This window comes from Hesperophylax consimilis, unplaced genomic scaffold (assembly GCF_061612785.1).
Source record: "Hesperophylax consimilis isolate HC1 unplaced genomic scaffold, BYU_Hcon_1.0 scaffold_34, whole genome shotgun sequence".
NCBI classification, from domain to species: domain Eukaryota; kingdom Metazoa; phylum Arthropoda; class Insecta; order Trichoptera; family Limnephilidae; genus Hesperophylax; species Hesperophylax consimilis.
In genome coordinates this window covers 1,156,560-1,181,390 of record NW_028301264.1, presented here as the reverse complement: position 1 = coordinate 1,181,390, position 24,831 = coordinate 1,156,560, and the positions used below count along the sequence as shown (strand labels likewise).

Below are 24,831 nucleotides of genomic sequence, written 5' to 3'. Positions count from 1 at the left end.
AAGGAATTAAATGATAGTGCTAAAGGCACCGAACAGTTCTGCTCACTCATGCTCGATGAGATGGCCATCAGAAAAAACACACACTGGGATGGCAAAGAGTACCATGGATTTGTTGACCTTGGCCAGGGGTACGGAGATCAGAACTCCTTACCGATTGCCAAAAATGCACTGTTTTTTATGGCCACAAGCCTCAACGGGTCTTGGAAAGTGCCTCTGGGATACTTTTTGGTGTCATCCCTGACCGGAGAGATCTTAAAAAACCTTGTGCTCGAAGCTTTACGACACATAGATTCTACCGGCATTTCTTGTAAAGCTGTGGTTTGCGATGGTCTTGCAGCTAACAAGTCCATGGCAAGGTCACTGGGTGTGGACCTGGATATCATATCAACCGAGCCGTATTTCTCTCACCCCTGTGATCCGGGACGGAAGGTTTACATGATGCTGGATGTTTGCCACATGATTAAGCTTGTAAGAAATCTTCTCGCTGAACATGGGGATTTAAAGAATGGAATTACAGGACAGGTGGGTGTTAACTGACATTTTTGGCAAAAATTCTGTCTGTCGATCTATACTCTTTTTTTCTGACAGTATATGTTTTGTAAATTTCAGACTATATCTTGGCGTTACATCGAACAGCTGCACTTCTTGCAGACGAAGCAGGGGCTGAGGGCTGCCAACAAGCTACGCCACGCGCACATTCATTTTCAACAGCAAAAAATGAAAGTCAAATTGGCAACGCAAGTATTCAGTTCGTCTGTTGCGAAGGCCATGCTCTTCGCCAAACAAACTAATCAGCCTGGATTCGCCGATTGCGGAGGAACTGTTGAGTTCATTCAAACTATTGACAGGTTTGTTTTTTTCTACTCAAAAAGCAACTTAATACTGTATTTTAGTAACTGCTATTAAAATAGAATATTTTCTAATTTTGTGTCTTTATCGGCAGGATGTTTGATTATTTAAACAGTCGCCACATGAGATGTAGAGGTTATAAGGCCCCCATCAGAAAATGGAACCTCCATATAGAATACCACCTACCTACTGAGTCTAGTGTTGACATATTCTTACGTCTGCTATAATTTAATAAAAATCAACATAAAATTAAAGTGTACTAAACTCAAAGATCTAAACTATTAGAAATCAAAGACCGCGCTTCAAATCAGTGCATTTATATCTTGTGAAGTGCTATTTTTTCATGTTTTTTTGTCTTCACAAAGAAACTGCATGTTAACTGTCAAAAAAAAAAACCAAATAATAAAAATAAATCTGTCATTCTGTACTAAAACGAGCTAGCTGTTAAAAAATTCAAAAGTGCCTAAACTGTGTTGAAACTATCAATATTAAACATCATTCAATCAATTGTATTCACGGCGAAATCAATTTATTTCAACATGAATACACTGTGCATCGTTTGCGACAAAAATATTGACAGTCCAGCCGAATTCATATCTTGTGTTTTCTGTGATAATGGCTATCATCTTGTTTGTGCAGAGATTTGTGAAAACATACGTGGTGCTCGTAATTCTCAGTGGAAATGTAAAAAATGCTCTAAAGCTTTTTCTAAAAAAAAGACCAGAAATATGAATTATTATGATGAAAAAATCGATCAAGAACCATCTACCGGCAAACCAACCAAACATCTAACTCAACAGTCAACAGACGCAGAGAAATTTCCTTCATCAACCATAGATGGCGCAAGCGGCATTCTTACGTCAGAAAAGTTTATTTTAGAATTAAACAATTTCAAAAAAACAATAATGGATTTTGTGGAACAAAAATATGATTCGATTATCGCACAAAACAAAGAAATCCTTGATTCATTTCAATTTTTAGCGGATCAGCAAGACCTTCTAAAAAAACGTTTAACTGTCATTGAATCCTCGCAAGAAAGGTTCATTACTGATATGCTAGAATTAAAAAAACAAAACGCTGTATTAGAAAATACTACTTCTCATCAGGACGACAAAATTGACCGGCTGGAGTACATTACACAGATGTGCAATATCGACATCAGAGGCATCCCTGAAGCAAACAATGAAAATATTATGGAAACTCTTAAAAAGATATCAAAAATCATAAATTACGGAGATACCTCGATACCTTTACAATCTGAAATCAATAAAATGTACAGACTAGGACCAAAACTGTCCGAAAAAAATCCCAGGTCTGTAATAGTGTCGTTCAATAGTATTAAATCTCGAGATGACTTCCTACTCAAAATCAAAGACTATAAAAAATCCTCTACCTCCAGTTCAAGCAAACTCAATACAGCAGATCTAGGGCTATCTCAAGAAGCAAAATGGATTTACGTGTCAGATCATCTAACTCAAAAATGAAAATTCTTACTCTCCCAAACTAAAAAATTCGCCAGAGAAAATAACTATAAATACTCTTGGTCATCTTTGGGGCGCATTCTACTAAGACATACGGATAAATCCAAAATTATTACGATTAAAAACATCACTGATCTTGATCGAGAAAAACGCCAACAACTATGACAGATGATAAAAAGTACCTCAACATTTACTGCACTGCTAAACAAAAATAATCCGGATAATATCATATTCATCGCAAGTTTTCTCATGAGTTATTTCTTTGTCTTTATAAATAATAATGTTTTAATTGAAAATAATGCATTTCTACTCTTTTTAGGAGTTCTTTCATGTAGCAACATTATCAGTGTGAAAATTGTTTATATCAGCATTCACTATTTTTATTATACTTTACCTCCTTTGACTGTATCTCACGTTTCGTTAGCTCTCTCTAAAAAAAATTATATATCTCCATAAATAATACTTTCACTACAAGTTTTTATTTGAATATTACCGCTATATACTTTTCACACACCCTAAGCATAATACCTAATTTTTATCAAAATAATTCTTTCTTACTTTCATTAGTAGCTTTCCCTAGTAACATCAAAATTATTATAAAAATTGCGAATCTTACAATTAAAAATTCTAACCATACTCTTCCTCTAAGCAACAAAAACCACGCTGTTTTAGTATTCTTTAAAATATCTGTTTACTGGGTAAATATTATTCTTCCTTCATGTTCTCGTAGGAATCAGAGTAGTAATATCTTATTTACTCACTATATGATGCTCTTATTTTCTTCAATAATCTTTTTATTTTGGCTAACTTTTATTATATTCACTTGTATTTACAGAATTTACATTAACTACAAATGCTCGAGCTCTGTCAAAATAATGTTTTTGTATTTCTCAAAAACCTTTACTACTGTTTTATTTACATATTTTATTCGCACATTTTTGATCATACTTTTGCATTTTTCACATGTTACTAAATTTGATTATTGTCCTTTATCACACCTAACAATTACAATCAGAAGCATTATACACTATAGTATGCACTTTACAGTTAAAATATATTTTAAGTGGGAATACTATGTATCAACATTATCATTCATGTTATATAATGTTCTCTCATTATCTCATAATAATGCACTCTCTCTATTCCCTCTCTCTGTGCTTCAATCAAACTCATATGTACGTATCACAAGCAGCGAGAGTCTTTGTAAGATTATGTTCCCAACAAATCTATGTAAATCTGGAAAAAATCTTAATTTACATAAATATGTCCTAGTATTGGTTCTTCTTTGCATTTTTCGCATGTTATGGTATTTAATTATTGTTTTTTGGCATTTTTTTTCGCATCAACTCCTCTACAGAATCAGCACATACTTTGCATTTGGCCATTTTATTGATTTTATTGTTTTCATATTTTTTGTATTTGCAGCCTTCATGACAGATATCTACATAATCATCAACTGCTTAGATTGCTCTATACGAAACATACCAACACCATCATCTTTTATAACATCTTTTACATCTAATATAATTAGTGGATTCAACTTTCATCTCAAAGTAAAATACGCATCATACTCGAATAATCAGAACTCACATTCTACTATACAATATATTAATAAAACACCGATTAACAACACAGTAATTTACACTTTCGTTTTTAACTTTTTGTTTGCAGACTTTTCGCAAAAGAACTACGGGTTCACCACCACACATCATAGTAAATTTAATCATAATTATGTTTCAGTTACCTTCGGATAATTACAATGATTCTGTAATTAGCATTAATATGAATATAATTCGAGATCTGGAGAATTTAAACAACTATAACTGGGACTCATATAGTCTAAAAATCATACACCAGAATATTAGAAGCATTTCAAATCTAGATGACTTTACAATTTTTCTTGATCAATTTAATTCATCTTTCGATGTTATAATATTAACCGAATGCTGGTTAAATAAATACTACACCGTAAAATCAATCCACAATTACTCTGAATATCACACCACAACCAACCTCAACAAATCCAGTGGAATTGTTATCTACATCAAGGACGGAATTAAAGCTCATGTAGAGGAAATTACTTTAGCACAATCAAACTGTATGAAAATAGTATTGAATAATAACATATGCATATTTGCCATTTACAGATCTCCTTCCTTCATCAATATTGACCCCTTCCTTTCTTCATTGCAAGAAATTTTAAACAATGCGAAAAAATTTGAACAGCAAATTATAATGGGAGATTTAAACATTAACACTATCCCTGACTACCACCGTCAATCAATCGATTATCTATGTCTACTCGCGGAAAATGGTTTCACACAGACTATTAACAGCTTTACTCGTGAACAGGGCTCGAGTAAATCCTGTCTTGATCACATCAATGTAAAAAATATTAACTTTATTGACACTTTTGTTATACACTCAACTATTTCAGACCACTATACAACATCTCTTTGTCTTAAAAACAAGCCTCCCACTTCTTCGAAAATTAAATACGTTGCTAAAACTAATTTCAACAAGTTAATTGAGGACTTGAGCGCAGAAAACTGGCTAAATGTTCTAGATAAATCGGATACTGACTTAGCAATGAAAGAATTTATTATCAAACTACACGAGTATATATCAAAACACACAAGTAATATAACCGTATCTAATAAACAAATTAAATTCACACCATGGATCACCCTGGGGCTAGTTAAATCGATTCACAGAAGAAATCATCTTCATGAAAAGGCAAAAATATATCCTGAGAATTTGGTATTACAATGTTATTATAAAAAATATAGGAATTTGTGTAAGAAATTAATTACATCGGCGAAAGAAAATTATTATAAAAAACTCATTTACGAAAACAAGTGCAATCCAAAACGTTTTTGGGATACCTTTCGCAACATAACCAAATCCAAAATCAATAAATCTTCTGAAATAAAATCGCTATACATTAACACATCAAACTCTGAAGTCCCCAAAGATATGGCAAACTTTGCAAATAGTTACTTTTCATCTGTGGGTGACACACTTGCGAAAAAAATTCTCGATAAGTGTAAGAAATCAGAAACCGCTCTCGCCAATTTAACTATCCCTAGGATCGGTCACAAAATAGACTCAATCACAACTTCAACTTACGAAGTCATGAAGATAATTGACGACCTTAAATCATCAAAAGCATGTGGTCCCGATAAGATTTCATCAAATCTTCTAAAAATCATTAAAGTATACATAGCCATACCGATTGCGTTCATTGCGAATCTAAGCTTTAATTCAGGGAAATTCCCTAACCATTTAAAACAGTCAATCGTCATTTTACTACATAAAAGTGGGGACAAATCACTGATACATAATTACCGGCCTGTTTCCTTGCTCAACTCTGTCTCTAAAATTATGGAGAAAATTGTAAAGAACCGTCTCATCCTTTATCTCGAAAATAACAACATCCTTTCTAGTAGACAATTCGGCTTTCTCAAAGGTTTAAGCACTGAAAACGCCATCGCTAATTTGACAAAAATCATCTCTAACAATCTAGATAAAGGTAGTAAATGCATTGCACTTTTTTTAGATCTAGCTAAAGCGTTCGACACTATCTCGCACAAAATTCTGCTGAATAAACTACAGCGAATTGGGATACAGGGTCAAATTTTCAAGTGGTTTGTTAGTTACCTAGAAAACAGGAGCCAAAGAGTGGATATTAACGGTACTCTAAGTGATCCAGCCAATATTAAATATGGCGTACCGCAAGGAAGTACACTAGGTCCCATATTGTTTAATGTTTATATAAATGACTTATGTAATACTTCATTTGCAGACCACATTATTACATTTGCTGACGATACAGTACTTTTATTCGAAGGCAAAACCTGGAATGAGTCTTGCATTAAAGCTGAATTTGGCATAAACAAAGTTAAACAGTGGCTAGATAGTAATCTCCTCACTCTAAACTCGGATAAAACGAAATTCATCTGCTTCAGTTCAACTCAAGCGGGTCAACCACAAGAAATTATTAACATTAGAATACACCATTGTTACGACACTATTACATGTAAATGCAATACCTTAGAATGTGTGGACAATATAAGATACCTAGGAATTATCATTGATAAATTTCTGAGATGGGACAAACACATAGCCTTTACTTCCACAAAGGTCAGGAAACTTACACATCTGTTTATAGCAATAAGAAATATTCTATGTCTAAATGATTTGAAACGAATTTACTTTGCAATGTGCAATTCCATACTAGACTATGCTTCCTTAGGTTGGGGAGGTTGTGCCAAAACCATACTCGATCCCTTAGCTAAATCCCAGAAATCGCTTATAAGAGTCATACTGAAAAAACCTTTCAGGTACCCCAGCGATTCATTGTTCGCAGAGTTTCGTGTTCTTGATGTAAGACAATTATACATGAGGAAAATCATTTTACATACTCAAAAACAGAGGCACTACTTAGCTTCCGTAAACCACTGTCATAATACAAGACATGCAAAAAAAAACCCAACAGTTCCGCCCACCACTTCCTCATCATTAGCACAGAGACAATTCTCATACTTAGGCCCTAAACTGCTCAATCTCATACCTGATGCATGGAAGGCAAAGAGTACTAATATTCTGCGTATGCAGGTAAACAATTGGCTTCTGGTCTTGGGGAGAGTTGAATGCGAGAATATGCTAAAAAACAGTAATTAAATTGTAAATTTTGTTTTTCTTTACATTCTTCTTTACATTTTAACTTATATTGGTATTATATTAGCATTACAGGAACTGTATTTTTACATAAAGAAAGTTCGAAAATTGTTCAATTCTTCGTGATATTTTTCCTTAAAGGAAAAGTTCCTTCTTTACTTTCATTTTTTGTTATTTTTCATTTCCTTGTTTTATATATTAATATTTCTTTAGTTTAATATATCAGCTAAACAATAGTAAAAAAAAAAAAATGAATATACATTTGTATTACCTTACCAACAGAATTTCTTCAATTCAGTTTCATTTTCAAATTCATTTTCTTGTTTTTATCTATTAATTCAGCTTATGTTATGTTAATTCAATTATTATGTCAGCTAAATAATAGTAAAATATGTCGTGATATAACTGGAAATATTCTAGAATATGAATATACATATGTATTTTTTTTTTTTAACAACAGGATAGTCAACACTATAATGTACCATATATTACATGTAAAAACTTTATCATACTGGAATGTCCTAAAACGGGCAATCGCCTAGTTGGACATTTTAAGTTCATTAATTGTATTATGTAATATTTACAAACAAACAATAAATAAACAATAAACAATAAACAATATGTACAGGTCGTTTTTCAAGAAGACAATGGCAATGCTGCAAAGCCTAACTTTGAAGGATGGAACTCCAGTGTACCATTCTCGACGCAAGACATGCGTCATAGGTCTATGCCTTGCCATGAAAACAGTCTTGGCCTTGTCTGAGGAGCTGCTCACTGGTGATAGCCCTAAAATGGCGTAAGCATTCTTTATGTATGTGTGCTACTATTTGTGCCTACAGTTTACAACCAGTGAATTTAATTGCTTATAAATCTTTTTTCAGCTTTCTTCTTACTTACAAACTGAGCCAAGATCATTTGGAGCTGTTTTTTGCCTGCATTCGAAGTCGTGGCGGCTTTAACAACAATCCTTCAGCTTACCAGCTACGGTCTGCGGTGCGGCAGATTTTAGTTGCCAAATTTAAGACGGCTTTTCAAGGAAGCGGTAATTGCATACCACAGGATGAGACAAACTTAATTTGTAATGATTTCCTGCCGAGAAATACAGAAGACGACCATGCTGACAGCGAAGTTCCACAAACTCCTGAAGAAGATGTGGTGCCGGACATTCCGTCCCTCTCGTTGTTCGTGGAGAACGTGTCGACTTACATCGCAGGCTACGTGGTGCGAAAGCTGATTTCTGAGAAGAAAGTAACGTGCAGCAAGTGCATTTCCAGCTTGGAAGATAAGCCTACCACTGCTTCACAATACTTTGTGTACCGGAGCTACAGGCTTATACATTTACAAGACAATGGCGGTCTTATCCATCCCTCCAAAAGTGTAAGTCACGTGTGCTCCCTCACTGAAGCAGCATTCCGCTTGCTGGAAAAGCAAGGTAAAATAACTAACAAGGGCGCCAGCCAGATAATTGAGAATATAGTTTTTAAGAAAATAGTTGGAACGGCAGTTTTCAACGATTTAGTGGATCATGCGTTCGATCAAGAAGCTGGTACCTTGACCCACTATCAAATTTTGATCAAATTAATTCTCCGTAGATATTTAAAAATAAGATTTCATCACCATGGACAAAAATTGAATGAAAAAATGAAGCTAAACATTAGGCATAGCCTAACGAAGACGATATTATTCAAAGGGCAGTAAGTTGTGTCAGCTCGAAGCGTGCGCGAAGTTGACGTGAACGATTTTGAAGACGTCGTTGCATGACTCTCACAAGAAACGTTCAACAACGTATCGGTGCTTTGAAAAATGAGTGTACATATTCTAGTTTCTAATAAAAACCCAGGATCCTATCCTGTTAATATAAAATGTCATTTTTTCTCTTTTCCCAATTCCCAATCAAACTTTTGTCAAATCCAGTCCTTCACAATAACTCCTTTCTTTCACAATAACTTATTTTAATATATTTGGCAAAGATTGAGTCCTAAAATGATGGTGCGGTATGTATTAAAACCATAATTAGAAAAGTCTTTTGTCACACATTCCGTGAGTCGGTTAATAATCCATTTATTTATTTACTAATCATTTACTCAATATTTAATTAGAAATATAGTATACTTTTCATAAAAAGATGTTTAAACAAATATTTATTTATTATTATTGTAGAAAGCAATCACTTTGTGGTTTGACATATTTAATAAAATAAAATACTTTTTTGTTTTAAAACCACGATATTTATTAATTTAAGAACCGACCGGTTTCGCTTTACTTAAGCATCATCAGGGTACAAATTAAGTATTAATTTGTACCCTGATGATGCTTAAGTAAAGCGAAACCGGTCGGTTCTTAAATTAATAAATATTAATTTGTACCCTGATGATGCTTAAGTAAAGCGAAACCGGTCGGTTCTTAAATTAATAAATATCGTGGTTTTAAAACAAAAAAGTATTTTATTTTATTAAATATTTATTTATTTATATATATACGCCTAGAAAGGCTTTTACATAGAAGTGATACATGATGAAGTGTACATAGGAGAATATGTATTATACAGGAGATATTGACAGTAAATAGATATAATCCATTTTAAAGAAGGTACAAAATACACACTTGTAAAATTGTGATTACAAGTATAATAAGAAAATATTAAAAAATATGAAGCAATATTAGTAAAACGTAAGAGTAACATAAAGTAAAAAAGAAATTACAACAACACTACATATAAGACAAATCATTAAAACTAATTTACCAACGCTACTCTAATTTGTAGGATTCAACAAAGTGTTGGTGTAGATTATGCTTAATTCTCTATAAGGAGTCAATAAATAAATCAATAGCGCCCCCATACTTGTGAAATTTGTGCTGAACTCTTTCTATATTATTGGAATGAACTTTATATAAAGGGGACCAAATGGGTGAATTATACTCCAATTGACTTCTGAGTAATGAAATATAGAGGGTTCTCATACAATCTACTGACTTAAAATTAAGTTAATATTAAGTTCTGCAAAAGAAGCCAAGCATCTTTAAAGCCTTATTAGATAAATAGTTGATGTGTTCAATGAATGACAAGTTTTCATCGAATATTACACCCAAGGAACGAATATGTGATACTGGTATTAATTTAATATTATTTAATGTATATTCATGTAGTATATTATAACTGATAATATACTACATGAATATAGTAATAATAATATAATGTAGTATATTATAACTGATAATATACTACATAAAAATATGTTCAATGTACGATAGAATGCATGTATTTTGAATTCCCGCCGTAATCTGACTTTTTCAAGATGGCTTCAAATTCCTACGGCAATGGCCGCCAGGTTGGCGATCTAGTCCACTATGGGTGTTATATATCATTGTACTCGAACGTCAAAAGTAGTAGGCAACAAAAAAAGTTGATAACTTTGTTGACAGAGTGTTCACACGTGGCGATTAGCTTTCAATTGTCCAACCAACAAAAGTTGACCGACAAAAGTCGCCCCGTGTGAACCGCGTATAATAGAGATATGCTTAGATTGCAGTATTTTGTAAATATTCTGGTCAATTCCCGAATCCGGGGAATTTTTTAGTTTTTTTTTAACCATAGACAATTATTTGCCTGTTGTGCGGACCATAAACAAAGAATCGACGAGAAACGATAAATCGCTGAGAACACCGAAAAATCGGTAGATTTTGGTGCCATTTCGGTAGATCGGGAGATGAAGTGAAAAATCGGTAGATCTCCCGAAAAATCGGGAGCTTCGGTAACATTGCTGGCCGCTCGGGCCCGCTCGAGTTGCCGTCTCCTCTCTTCTTGCCGGAGTTCAGTGTTTACATACTCCGAATAATCTTGAAATGTAGCGGGTAGTAAAGAACTGCTACAATGCCCCCTCAGCCAAAAGACTTATGCCTATAAGTCTGAGGTTCGCCTGACACCTCGTGGCCAACAGGCCTTGAAACCACTCCTGCAGTAGAAATCAGTAGTTGCGTAAAGGAGGGCAGCAAGGGGCTTCAAAAATGACGATATGAGTTTCCGACGTCTATGTGGTGGAGCACCTCAGGCTCCAAGTTGTCCAAACAGGGCCCGTCCATTTCAGTTTCAGAAGTTGCCAGAGAAGGACAGCAAAGACGGACAGCATACTAAGATTGTAGCAGTGCGTACTTCTGGACGGGCAGTTCCTACCCGATTAAGATAAACATTGGTCAACATTCTACAATTGGCACTACTGTTTCGAGCTATGAGTGCGGAGCGGCACTTCGTCGAGCTCAGTTGCTTGCTGGACTCAGTAGCCTACGGTGTGTTCGTGCGACGCTGGAACAATGAGGGTCTACTTTGCAAACTACGAAAGGTCTTTTTCACTTATAACTTTTTAACAATGTACTTATAATTCAAATAGGGATTACTCATTTTAACTTCTTGCGTAGTTATTTTATAACTCGCTGGCGCCCGCTCAGACATTCCTTACAAGATATATATCAAACCTGTTGTATCAGCGTCGATCGGCAAATAAAATCTTAGTGATATTTTTTTATCTAAAAGTTGGAAATCTAAAGAAAAATAGTGGAGAGGAAAATAATTGAGGGAACAAATAATTGATTTATTTATTTATTTACGCCCTAATGGGCTTTTACATTCATTAAATTAAAATTACAGTTGTATAATTACAATGGTAGAGCAGCATATTTATTTAAAAATTGTTAACACACTTCGTCATAATAAAAATTTATTCAATTTATGTTGGTTTTTCTCAGTAAATCAATACATAGTTTCATTTTGCCTCGCTCTAGAGTGATACTCTTAGTATCGCTCTGGTGAGAGACCACCATTCAGATTTAAACATTGCTTGAAATGTCTTAGTTTTGTTAAGTGACTAGATCTAAAAAAGCCTCTTTACAGAAAAATTAACAAAATATATAATTAAGACATAAAAATAAAACTAGTGTGATTTGAGATTTTCATGGCCAAAGTATTAACATGATTTGTTTTTGGGGTGTTATGCCGTGTCGCGCTACCTCCTTCTATAACTAACGCTGCCCAAAACGTTACAGATACAAAAGGTACAGCGAGACGGCATAACACCTCAAAAACAAATCATGTTGATAAAACAAGTTATTTAATGTGTACAATAGCAGGAAAGAATGAGAATACCTATGCATTTTTTAATATGTATATTTTAATGATCAGAATTGAAATATACATATTAAATGTCCACCAAACCTTATCAGATAGAACTCGTACCTTTGGGTCCTTTGTCGTTATAACATTTTTATGAGATGTAAAAAGAAATGACTTGGTCCTGTCATCCAGGCCATCGTTATTGATGTCCAAAGAAAGTTCATTAAATTTATAAATTATAATTTCACAACTAAAAACAAGAAAAGAAAAATAAAATAAAAAAACCCTCAGTTATTCAATATGGAGAGTGGGGTGGTTTGATATGGGACCATACAATCATTGCATAATCCCACATCACACACGTCACATTTTTTTGTAGTTCGTTTGGTAATTTTTTTAATTGAACACCACACACAATTCAACGTTCGCCCGCTATGGACCGAGAAGTGGTTGCCTTCCAGGACAGTACGCAGAATCTTTCTTTGAGCTATTTGGCCAATGATCACAGTCGGAGTCGGGTTAATTTCCCTGTGACAGAACAGCTGAAGGAGATTCCTCGCAACCTCACTCCTAAATGTTCGATACAAAATGCATTTATTTTCCTTGCGGAGCTTTGAACTGTACAATATGTACGCATTCTGCACCGAAACACTTAGTAGTCTCCTGAAAAGCTTCTTGTACCAGACCAGGTTTCGCTGTCGTTCAACGGGGTAGCCTGCCAAAAGCTGATACTTTCTGTCAACTCCCCCCATTACCTTGTTATAGTCTAGTACAATTTGGGGTTTGTATTTCCAAGCCCCAAACTTTTCAACTGCCCCGATTTCTGCTTTATGGTAGGTGGACAACATACTTACCAAGCTTTTGTCCAACCAAACCATAACATTGAGGTCCCCGCAGTTCGAGTATACGAGCTCACCTTCCCTCAGTTTTGATTTGAGATTGGACTTAAATATACTGGGCACAAATTCTCGGTTCAACCGCAATGTGCCCATGCAATCCATCCCACTTCTTTTGAGGCATCGCGCTAATAATGGACTATTGTAAAAATTGTCCATTATTAGCGTGTACCCTTTGTTAAACAGAGGGCTGGCCAAATCGTATACTATCTTTGCAGTGGCCCCAACTGGGCAGATATTGTGAGCACCAGAAAAGTTGGCCTGTGTCATGTCTTCCGTTATGTCGTCTTCCGTCATGTCTTCCTGGTCTGGATGTGTCGATTCAGTCTGACTGGAAATGGTCTTCCCCGTATAAATTTGGAATTTCCAAAGATAGCCAGACTTGGACTCACAAAGCTCGTAAGACTTTATACCCGAGCCTGCCGCTTTAGATTTGATCATCTGGACGAATCCCAAACGGCCTTTATAGCGGAGTAAGGATTCATCAAGAGAGATGTCTTGCTCGGGCAGGTATAAACTCTCAAACTTATGGGAGAGGTGGTCCAAGACGGGCTGAATCTTTTGTAACCTTCGCACAGATAACGGTACATCAGAAGAAAGAGTTTCATTGTTGGTGAAGTGAAGGAATTTTTTTATTAGAAGAAAACGATTATAGCCCATGGTTTTGCTGAAATAAGGCATGGCGGTGACGTCAATTGAAAAGAAGAAGTCTTTTTCAACGGGAAGGGGACAAATACCTTGATGCATTAGAAGTGCCAAGAATACGTACATTTCCTCTTTATTCGTGGGAGCCCATCTATTGATACGCGCATAGCGCTTGAATTGGGTTAGCGCAATGTGTTGTTCTGCATACCTGTTAGTCTCTCTTACGATCAGTTCAACGAAATCGGCATCGAAGATTTTAAGAAAGGCATCCACAGGTTTGCCCATTTCGTCGGTATTGAAAGTTGGTCCCGGCGTACCTGTGAATATCTCCCTTATCCCATTAAAATGTGAGATATCGCTGGACCAATCGAAAGAGTAACTATCAGATGGCAGAATCGAACGCATTGCCTCTCTATCTACCTGGTCTTGTCTTAGGTCTACGGCCATACCGGGGTTAACCTTTTCTATGCGTCATTAATTTGTATCACTTCGTTCACACGCGGGGCTATTTATCATCAATCTAATTTATGACTTTAAACAATAATCACGCATGGATTTTAAAATTTGTTTTAAAAAATACGTCGCTTATGTCTTGAATTATCTTTTCAAGTATAAATAAACAATCCGAACATCAATGAGATTTGATAAAAATTCGAAGTATATAATATTCGTAATCTGATACGGTATACCCGGGCGGCCATGTTTATATTTCAAAGATAACGATACACATGCTTATAAACATACCGGAGTAGAGCTCTTCAACTGTGGTGCGATGTAAGTGGTTGATTTATGGGTGCGATGTCGCGTTTGACTGGATACATGAAATATTGACACACTTAAAAAGGTTCATATAATAAAAAATAACTACACTTAAATTTACAAAAATAATGAAATAATTTTTCTGTTATTATGTCACCGTAAATATGTATCACTTAATATATTTTTTTATCGTGATAAATTTTGAAACAGTTCTCAACGCATAACGGCACATTGCACTCTAAGCACATAAATTTAGTAAGTTTTCTGACTTTGGGCTTCAGTGTTGAAGTGGCACAGACACGACACCTTCGACGAGGGTTTGTGTTTTTTGCTGAAGGGGGAACTTTAATGGGCATGTGTTTGGAAACAATTTTCGATGATAAACGCATCGGGTAATCTCTTGATGTTGTGGGACGTAAAATACTCGGCAAAGTTTTGTGATATTTCTCTAGTAATTGCTCAATCACAGCCATTTGGAAATCAGCCAAACTGACTTTTTTTGATGTTACAGTTTGGTATATTATGTGAGCATTTAATAAATACAAATCAATTATATGAAATGCAACTTTCCTGTACCATTTGAGTGACTTCCTCATACAACTTAAGTTGCTTAGCATCATATCAGCTTTGTCTACTAGACCCATGTTCTTGTTATAGTCTAGAACACATTGTGGTTTTAAAATGGGCTCTCCTGTCGATCTATTTATTTTTCCCGATGGTCCAACAGAACCATCATGAAGAGTGGTCAGCATATGGATTTCACGCCTATCGTGCCATTTCAAAGCTAACAACGGTGATTGGTGCTTTGATTGGATTTCCCCTTTCTTCAATTTAACAAAAGGTGCCATGCCTTTCCTGTTTTTCCGAACAGTGCCACAAGCATTAGTTTTTTTTTCGTGTAAATATTTAAATAAATTTGGACTAGTGTACCAGTTGTCGCACCACAAATTATGACCCTTTCCGAAATAATCTGACAAAAGGGTGGTTACAACGCCTCCCGAAATACCAATACCTTGAGTATCATTTTTTTCTGTATCAGAACCAACATAAATTATAAAATCGAGAATGAAACCCGTCATGACGTCACACATCACAAACATTTTTATTCCAAATCGGTGACGTTTAGATGGAATGTATTGCTTGAATAATAGACGGCCTTTGAAAACGATGATGCTTTCGTCAATACATAGATTTTCATGGGGCATCATAGTTGATTTAAAAATATTTCGTGTGTGGTCAACAAGAACACGTATTTTATGCAGTCTATCAGTAGGCGTTTGAATATTACTATCACTAAAGTGGAGCATCTGTAATATTATCTGATAACGGTCTCTGGGCATTGTCTTTCCAAATATTGGTGAAAAGATTATGGGGTTCGTACTCCAATGTTCCTCGATAGCTAAGTGTTTGTTCCTAGTCATGGCAAATGTTAACGCAATAAAAACGTACATTTCTGAGACTGTTGTATCAACCCATTTTGTAACTCTCGATTTTGCTGTAAAATCCATTGTCCTAACTTTATATTGATAAAATTGATTTGTTTCATCAACAATTTTTGTCATAATTTCTGTATTCAAAAAATGTTCAAAAAACATAAGTTCGGGCGTGTCTTCAGTTAACCTGGTATCTGGATTGATACCTGATGCGAAATCGTCGAATTCATAAATAATGGGTACGAAAGGGCCGGCAGTCCACAGATTTTCAACCACTTCTTCTCCTTCTTCAATGTTCATTTCGGGTTCAGAATCATGGCTTTCATGTATTTCAGCATCTTCGCAATTATTATCGACGTCACTGTCACTAATTTCAAAATCTGAATCTATTTCTAAAGTAGCACCAAATATTTCTTCGTCATTAAGACCACGACCCGACATTTTGTATTTTGGCAATAAAAATACTTTCAAAAATTGATAAAACGTCAAACTTGTACAACTTTACACTTGATTTTTCACTAAAAAAAAGTTTTAACCACGTATTTTTATTTGAAAATAATCTAACACTGACGAAATTTTATATTTCTTCAATAGTTTGAATGAATTTATGTAACTGAACTTATTTTAAAATATGATAAATCAGATGAATGTACACTGTAATTAAAAAAGTTCATATCCACGAAAAAGCAAACAATAATTCGATAAAACAATGTAATCTACACGGCGAGCGTCTCTGTTTGAGAATCTTATAAAATGCGCCTGCGCAATAACGTGTGTAAAGACGCGGGAAGAATTCAAACTGATTCATTTTTCGCTCTGAGTTGGAAGATCCCTTCAAATCTTTATATCGATGATTAGGATACGTATTATGGATAAATATCGTAAGATGTCAGTAGTGTAAAGATGTGAGATTTTTTAAGAGTATAAGTTTTACCGTGCTCAAGCATGTTTCATACCCATAACGCCGAAGAAACTTTGCGTCGCACAGATGTGCCACCCGCGTACAGGGCATGTACAGTGCGTCGCAGGCGTGCGTCTCCCGCAGAGAAAAGGTTAAGTGCATTGTTCATACGATGATAAGGTTTTGGTGGCATGCATAAGTTATCCTCGTCGACGTCGCTCCCTTCGTCCAGATCCGTTTCTAAAACAACAGAAAACACAAATTAAGTTAACATTTCTACTTACTTCATTACACTAGTACTTACTCCCTTTGGTACAACGCTTTAAGATAATGAACTCTTGGCTCGATCAAGTTAATCAAATACTTGAGGCGCGCAATGTCAGAATAACACAAGGGCAGGTATAAATGAGTTTGAATGAAGAAAAGAGTGTGTGTGCCAAGACCGAGTTGTATGGCGGTCCATCCTCTGCCTACCCGTGTAGCGAAATGGCGTTGTTAGTTAGTTTTATAACTTACGGTCTTCAAATGCCGACTGATCATGATGAAGAGATGCAGCTTCAAATTCACCCGCTCTGTCCATGCCTGGGTCTGAAATGTATATAACACAAATTGATTTAATGTGTCTTTATTTCAATTACGGAACGCCTCTGATATGACGTTTTAAAACAATAATCTCACTGTTTCTAAACACAGACACTTCCTGGCAGAACGGCATGTCCACCCACAGCTCTCTATGGTAGCCATGCTCCAGAGAGTGATCGCCCCACTAGCGTTCCCCATTCCACGATTTTCAAGCAATGTTCAATTCTGAATAGTGGGCTCTCACCAGCGCGATACTGAGAGTATCGCTCTAGAGCGAGGCACAATAAAACTATGTATTGATTTACTTAAATTATGAGAAAAACCAATATAAATTGAATATTTGAGGCGGGCTATGTCAGAATAGCACAAGGGGAGGAACGGATGAGTTTGAATGAAGAAGAGAGTGTGTGTGCCAAAACCAAGTTGTATGGCGGTCCATCCTCTGCCTACCCGTGTAGAGAAATGGCGTGAAGGTTAGTTAGTTAGTTAGTTTTATAACTTACGGTTTTCAAGTGCCGACTCATCATAATAGAGAGCTGCAGCTTGAACGTCACCAGTCCCCGTTCCATCCATGCCTGGCTCTGAAATGTACAAAACATAAATTGATTTAATATGTCTATATTTCAATTACGGAACGCCTCTGGTAAGATGTATTAAAAAAAACTCACCGTTTCCAAACGCAGACACTTCCTGGCAGAACGGCACTTCCACCCACAGCTCTCTATGGTAGCCATGCTCCAGAGAGAGATCGCCCCACTGGCGTTCCCCATCCCGCGATGTCCCAGGTAACGGCTCTGGAGAAGTCGCCCGCGTTGGCACAGCGGGAGCCGTTGCTTGGGTCGTCGTTGTGCCAGCTTGCTCGTTGGATAACCACGGTGGGGGAATAGGCGATGGCAGCGTTGAAGGCGTGCCCTGTGAAAAGGGACACGCTACTCTCTCCGGAGATGGAATTCTGAAAATATATACGTAAAAATCATATGAATCGTTGTCATTCACACGTGAAACAGTAAATAAAAAACAATAAGAATTGGAATAGCGCTGATTTTACTGCATGTGCATAATGCAGAGAGCGCTGATCCAACCAACTCTCACGGTGGCGGAAAGCTCTCAGGGAAAAAAAATAATATTGTGTAATGCATCTAAAGACGATAACTTACTTTCTTTTAGCTTTTCTTGCAGGCGCGGTGGGGAGCAAAATCCGCGCCGCCTGCTTCTTAAATTTACGGTTTTCCAGCTCCAGTTGGAAAGAAGCAGGCAGGGCCCTAACGTCCTTTAGGGCCCTGACGCGATCTTCCCGCACCATAACCAGAGCAGGGTCACTGTTAAAATAAATTAAAATATATGATGAGCTCTACCCCTTATCCACAGCAAAAAAAACCTTATTTAAAAACATTAAAAAATACTAACACTCCAGACCGAGCTGCCAGAGCTGCTCCACGTTGACTTCCACGTCCAGCTCGTACAGCCCCCCTCCCTCTGCCTCTTCCTCTGCCTCTCTGCATCGGTACACTTCTAATTAAAAATATTTCATGTAGATTTTATATTTTGAATCAAATCATAGATTTTTATATATCTTATCATATAAAAAATAGATATTTATACATGGATTGTGGAACACTTTCTTGTGGATTATTGGCTCTGTAGAAATTTGAAATAAGTAAATAAATTAATTAATTACAAAACGAAACGAAATAATCCCATATTCATTGTGTGATGGTAACTTTACATCAAATTTCATCTAATATTTGGGAGGAATGCAGATCACGCCAAACTCTGGGAATTGAATAAAAATGCACTTTCTAGATGAAAAAAGTGTGTAGAAATTCATTAAAAAAATAATTAAGGCGCGGAAGAATAAATTGAGGGAGATACAGCCGATCAAAATTTAATAAATTGCACTTCGCGATCTGATATTATCACCATATTCGGACAGTCCGCCGCCATATTTTGTCACGAAAATCAAATTAAAAACTTTTAATACTTTTGAAATTTCAGTAGTGCCATCCAAAAAATAAAAAATGTTGCCATATAATAATATCAATGCATGGAAAATTCTGAAAATTAAATATCATTTGCCAGATTGGTAGTTTATTATTTAAAATCTTGTAAATACTTAATTTATGTATATATATAACCTAACCTAACTGTGATTTTCTATAACAAAAAAATGACCCTTTAATAACGCCCACTCGCGTCCCCTTTAGAGTTTTATCCCAGTTTTCAAGTAGTTTGTGGGCTACGCTAGGTTTGTATAGACGGTTTGTGATTTAATACTAATACCTTTTTTCCATGTTATTTCCTGTTACACAAAATTGCCCCTTTAATAACGCCTGCTCGCGTCCCCTTTAGAGTTATATCCCAGTTTTCAAGTAGTTTGTGGGCTACGCTAGGTTTGTATAGACTGGTTTGTTATTTAATTCTACCTACGCCCTAGGAAGGACGAAATCGAAATGAAGCCGCGTCTTTTGTCTTCTGCCAATATGAACTAGTACAAACAATTATGCAGTGATTAGTGTATTGTTATAGTGATTATAATACTTTTTGTTTTAGAATTAAGTTTTTTCATTTGGACATCTGGAATAGTTTTGATGGCGTTAGGATTAAGTTAAATATTATACTAATTTGTATGTTAGTGATTTATACCTAAGTATCATTATGTTAGACTAGATAAGCAGTTTGTAGAAGGGAATGGCCGACACAGGTGTCGATGAGGCTCGCTATCCATCACATCGCCAACCCTTCGGTGGCGCAAAGAGGAGGAAGGAACTCGAACAATGTCGAATAGGTACGTGGAATATTAGAGGAGGTATGGAAAGAAAGATGAATGAATTGTGTGACACGATGGTTAGCAAATGTTTGGACATACTTTGTGTAACAGAGAGTATGAAAAAAGGGAGCGGTACAATGCAGCATAACGATAGGCTCGTCATTTGGTCTGGGAGACCAGATACGGAGAGGGCTTGTCAAGGTGTTGCAGCGCTACTGTCTCCCAGAATGATTGAATGTATGTTGCAGTATGAATGTGTAAGTCCGAGAATAATGTGGATTAGGTTCAAAATCGGTTTGACAAGGGTGTTTCTTGTTGTTTGTTATGCCCCTGTCAATTCTGAGAGTGACGAAGAGAAAGATGATTTTTGGACTGGTGTGAATGATGTGATGAGACTGAAAAATATTAATGAAAGGATTATAATGGCAGGCGATTTGAATGGGTGGGTAGGAATTAGACGTGACGGATTTGAATCGGCCTTAGGTATGTTTGGGGATAAAAGAACGAATGACAACGGGAACAGAATACTTGAAGTATGTTTAGAGTGGAACCTTTTTGTGTCCAATACTTTTTTCGATCATAAAGGTATCCACCAATATACGTGGGAAAGAGGAAATGAGAGGTCAATTATCGATTTTGTAGTAATTGACTCTAGGTTGAGAGCCGTTACCGAGGACACGAGAGTTTTCAGAGGGGCAGAGGTTGAAACTGACCACTTTCTGGTGGTGTCGAGAGTAAACCTCTTTCGCGGTTGGCGCTCTAAAGTGAAAACGGTACTAACTCCAACAAGAATCAAAATAGAAAAACTACAAAACGATAATGAGAGGAGTAAGTATGTGAATTGTGCAGAGATGAGATTGAATGAGAAAAAAATGGATGGTCTAAGCATAGACGAAACATGGAACCACATAAAAGTGAGTCTTTGTGAATCTGCTAGAGAGGTGTGTGGAATAAGTACGCAAGGTAGAAAGAAAGGTGATGCATGGTGGGATGATGATATTAAAGCACTGGTCTCAGAGAAGAAGAAAGCATGGTTATGTCTGATTGCGGCTGGCAGTTCTTCCAGCGAAGAGAAGGATCGAGCGAAAGAAGTATATAAGGAATGTAAGAAAAAAGTAAGAGTTGGAGTGAAAGAACGAAAGAAACGCCTGGAAGAGGAAGAAGGAATGAAAATGACAAACCATTTCCAAGAAAACATTAAGTTGTTTTGGAAGGAAGTCAAAAGGTCCCGGTGTGGCCCTGAAACCGGAAGCATGAAAGTAATAAAATCGAAAGATGGAAAAATGTTGACGAATGAGGAAAAAATAAAAGAGAGATGGATGAAGTATTTCGAGGAAGTCTTTGAAAGCGAAGTGAGTGACAGTGATTCTAGCGGCGAATCAGATACGAACGATGATGCACTGAATGTTACCGAAATTAGCATGGATGAGATAGAAAGATCAATTAAGTGTATGAAGAATGGTAAGGCTGTCGGTTTCGACAATATTGCTGCTGAATATTTTAAAGGAGGTAGCCGTATAATTCTCACATGGTTGTGCAATCTTTTTAACCAATGTTTAAAGGAAGGTTACACGCCTTTAGATTGGAGAAGAGCAGTGATCATGCCATTATACAAAGGTAAAGGGTCACGTATGGAATGTGGGAATCATAGGGCTATTAGCCTGCTAAGTTCAGTTGGCAAGCTGTATGGTAGAATTTTGATTGAAAGGGTAAGAAAGGAAACAAAGGATAAAATATGGGATGTGCAAGGTGCTTTTATGAGTGGAAGGGGGTGCATGGACCAGATCTTCTCATTGCGTATGCTCACCGAGAAGTTTCTGGCAAAAAACCAGAAACTTTTCTGTGCCTTTGTAGATCTACAAAAAGCATACGACCGAGTCGACAGGAAAAAGCTATGGAAGGTGTTGTCCAAGTATGGAGTGAATGCGAATCTGACTCAGGCAATTGCGTCTCTATATGAGGGAAGCGTTGCATGTGTTAGGGTGAACGGTGGTTTTACGGGGTGGTTTGATATCACAAAAGGTGTTAAACAAGGCTGCGTAATGTCACCGTGGTTATTCAATCTATACATGGATAATTGTATGCAAGAATTGAAAGATGTGGGATTGGGCGCGAATTTGAGTAATCTGAAAGTATGTTGCCTGTTGTATGCTGATGATGCGGTGCTGATTGCTAATAGTATGAATGATCTGCAGTCTCTCGTGTCTAGGATGAACGAAATATGCGTGAAGAATGAGTTAATGATGAATGTAAGTAAGTCTAAAGTAATGGTGTTTGAAAGAGAAAGTACGAAAACAGTGTGTAATATAGCTGTGAATGAGGAATACTTGGAGCAGGTGGATGAATTTGTGTATTTAGGAAGCATGTTTACGAGTGATGGGAAGGCTGACAGAGATATTGAAAGAAGAGTAAATGCAGGTAACTCCATTAATGGAGGACTGAACGCAGTTGGCGCTAACAAAAAATTGTCCAAAGAAGCGAAGTTAGCAGTCCACAATGGAGTGCTGGTACCTACCCTGATGTATGGAAGTGAGGCATGGAACTGGCAAAGAAAGGATGAAAGTAGATTGAATGCTGTTGAAATGAGATCCCTGAGGCGTATGTGTGGTAAAACCATGTATGATCGTGTGAGGAATGTGGATATCCGCAAAGAGTGCAAGGCTGATGTAAGCGTAATGAGTAAGATCAAGAAAGGGACGCTTAGATGGTTTGGGCATGTAGAGCGAATAAAGGAGTGTAAGGAGAATATACGATGCAATTGTGAATGGTAGCAGAAGTCGGGGGCGCCCGAGGAAGACATGGCACGACCAAGTGAATCAGATACTTGAGTCGGGCCATGTCAAGAGTCAGAACAATAGAAGAGTATGTATGAGACGATGTATGAATGTGAATGAGGCAAGGAGTGTGTGCCAAGACCGAGTTGTTTGGCGGTCCGTCCTCTCTGCCTACCCCTGCGGGGAAACGGCGTGATGGTTAGTTAGTTAGTTAGTTAGTTACCTTTTTCCCATGTTCTTCTGCCTACTCTAACCCAAACTAAACACCTAACCTATTTTGTAAAAAAATATTATTATTTTATGGCAACACTTTTCTTTTTTTGGTTGGCACTACTGAAATTTCAAAATTAAATAGTTGCTAATTTGATTTTCTTAAGTCATAATTGATAAATAAAACATGGTTCCTATGTATCGCGTACGAAGTTTCAAAACCCTATAACTCAGTTAATAGTGCCGACCCCCACCTAATTCTTTCAGATTCGGATTCCCCAGCCCTAAATTAGTCTAAATCAAGTTCAATTTCGGTTATACTCCCATAAACCGAATATTACCCTCAGATCGCGAAGTGCAATTTTATTAAACTTTGATCGGCTGTATCTCCCTCAATTTATTCTTCCGCGCCTTAATTCTTTTTTTAATGAGTTTCTACACACTTTTCTCATCTAGAAAGTGCATTTTTATTCAATTCCCAGAGTTTGGCGTGATCTGCATTTCACCCTAATATTTTTCCGATTTTTTCGACATTTCTACTGAGTTATAAAATTACAAATATCTGGAGAAAAAATGACCACACCTAAATAAAATTTATAATTATCTCTTGGTAATGAATCATTCTAATAGAAAAACACTATTTCAAATACACAAGTGGAGTAATTAGGAATTGAATTGCAAATTAATAACTTAAAAAACCTAACCCCGCCAGAAATTATAGTTTCGTATCGAAAATATGCTAAAAAAAACCCGTTTTTTTAATCAAAGGAGTTGAAAACACATTAATAATTGAATCACGATTACACTAATATATATTATGGTGTTATAACGCAAAAAACACAATTACTTACGGCATTTTAAAAGATGTGTAAATATAACCAATCACTTAAAACTCGAAAGTAAAATTTTTGGAAACAACTGTCAGTTAAAACCGCCAAATATTTATTCCAGAAGCATAATCTATTGATAATCGGTGTTGCCATAGAAGAAGCCAATTTTACCAGCTTTACAACGGAATAAATTACTGGCCAGGGACTGGTTTAAATAATATTATATTTAATTTTTACGAGTGGTACGTAATAAACGTCGAATAATTCGACATGCTCAAATGCTCAATATTAGAAGAAAAAAAAACGTCGAATTATTCGACATGTTCGCTCGAGTGGAACCACTGGAGCGACAGAGAGAATAATGAAAAATAGCTTCAATTGCTCGCCACCTTTGAAAGTTAATTTGGAAAAATTTCCGACCACATTAAAAAAATCATTACTCCATATTTGTATATGTAAACATATAAAAAAAAATATACTGCTATGTAGCCAATGAACTCACCTATATTTTATTAATTATTTTGTATTTGTATATTTGATAGAAAAATTATAAAAAAATCGTAAACTTTGTAAATGCGCGAATTTTGTGCGTGAGTATATTTGAAATTGCCGCCAGTGGATATTTTGAATATTCACATTGAATATTTTCTACGTTTTATGTTCTCTATGACCTGTTCTACAACCACAGATCCAAATATATACTAGAAAATCATTTTTTTATATGCTGACTGCTGACATCAAGATAAAAATAATGCGTGAAAATTATTTTGTGTTATTTGGTACGTGAACCTGTTAAATTTGAATGAACTAAATTATGATATTTTATACATTTACCACAAAGAAGTGGTACTACATTAGGAAGATACATTAACTGTTTACAATTACCAATAAGAATAACTGCCCTGCTTGCTTTATTTAAA

The 24,831-nt window shown here is 36.1% G+C and overlaps 1 protein-coding gene across 2 annotated transcripts; it reads right to left on the bottom strand.

Moving 5' to 3' along the window:
- Window positions 1-11,567: 11,567 nt before the first annotated feature.
- On the bottom strand, window positions 11,568-23,990 carry LOC149409164 (uncharacterized). 2 transcript variants are annotated; one of them, XM_089650096.1, is made up of 7 exons: window positions 23,933-23,990; window positions 18,738-18,839; window positions 18,488-18,649; window positions 17,999-18,282; window positions 17,834-17,911; window positions 17,265-17,336; window positions 11,568-16,988 (listed from the first exon to the last, which is right to left on the bottom strand). In XM_089650096.1, the coding sequence occupies exons 1-7, from the start codon at window positions 23,935-23,937 to the stop codon at window positions 16,798-16,800; spliced, it is 894 nt and encodes a 297-aa protein (XP_089506222.1). In that variant the 5' UTR covers window positions 23,938-23,990; the 3' UTR covers window positions 11,568-16,797. The 2 variants fall into 2 exon arrangements, with proteins under 2 accessions (XP_089506222.1, XP_089506221.1); XM_089650095.1 differs by having other exon boundaries at window positions 18,738-18,842; window positions 23,933-23,959.
- Between the last annotated feature and the right edge of the window lie 841 nt (window positions 23,991-24,831).

Excerpts from the sequence above, each read along its gene's own strand:
- LOC149409164 (XM_089650095.1), bottom strand. Across the intron at positions 18,650-18,737 it reads CTGGCAGCTCGGTCTGGAGT|TGACCCTGCTCTGGTTATGG; the intron begins GTTAGTATTTTT and ends TTATTTTAACAG. Across the intron at positions 17,337-17,833 it reads TGAGTCGGCACTTGAAAACC|ACCCAGGCATGGACAGAGCG; the intron begins GTAAGTTATAAA and ends TATACATTTCAG.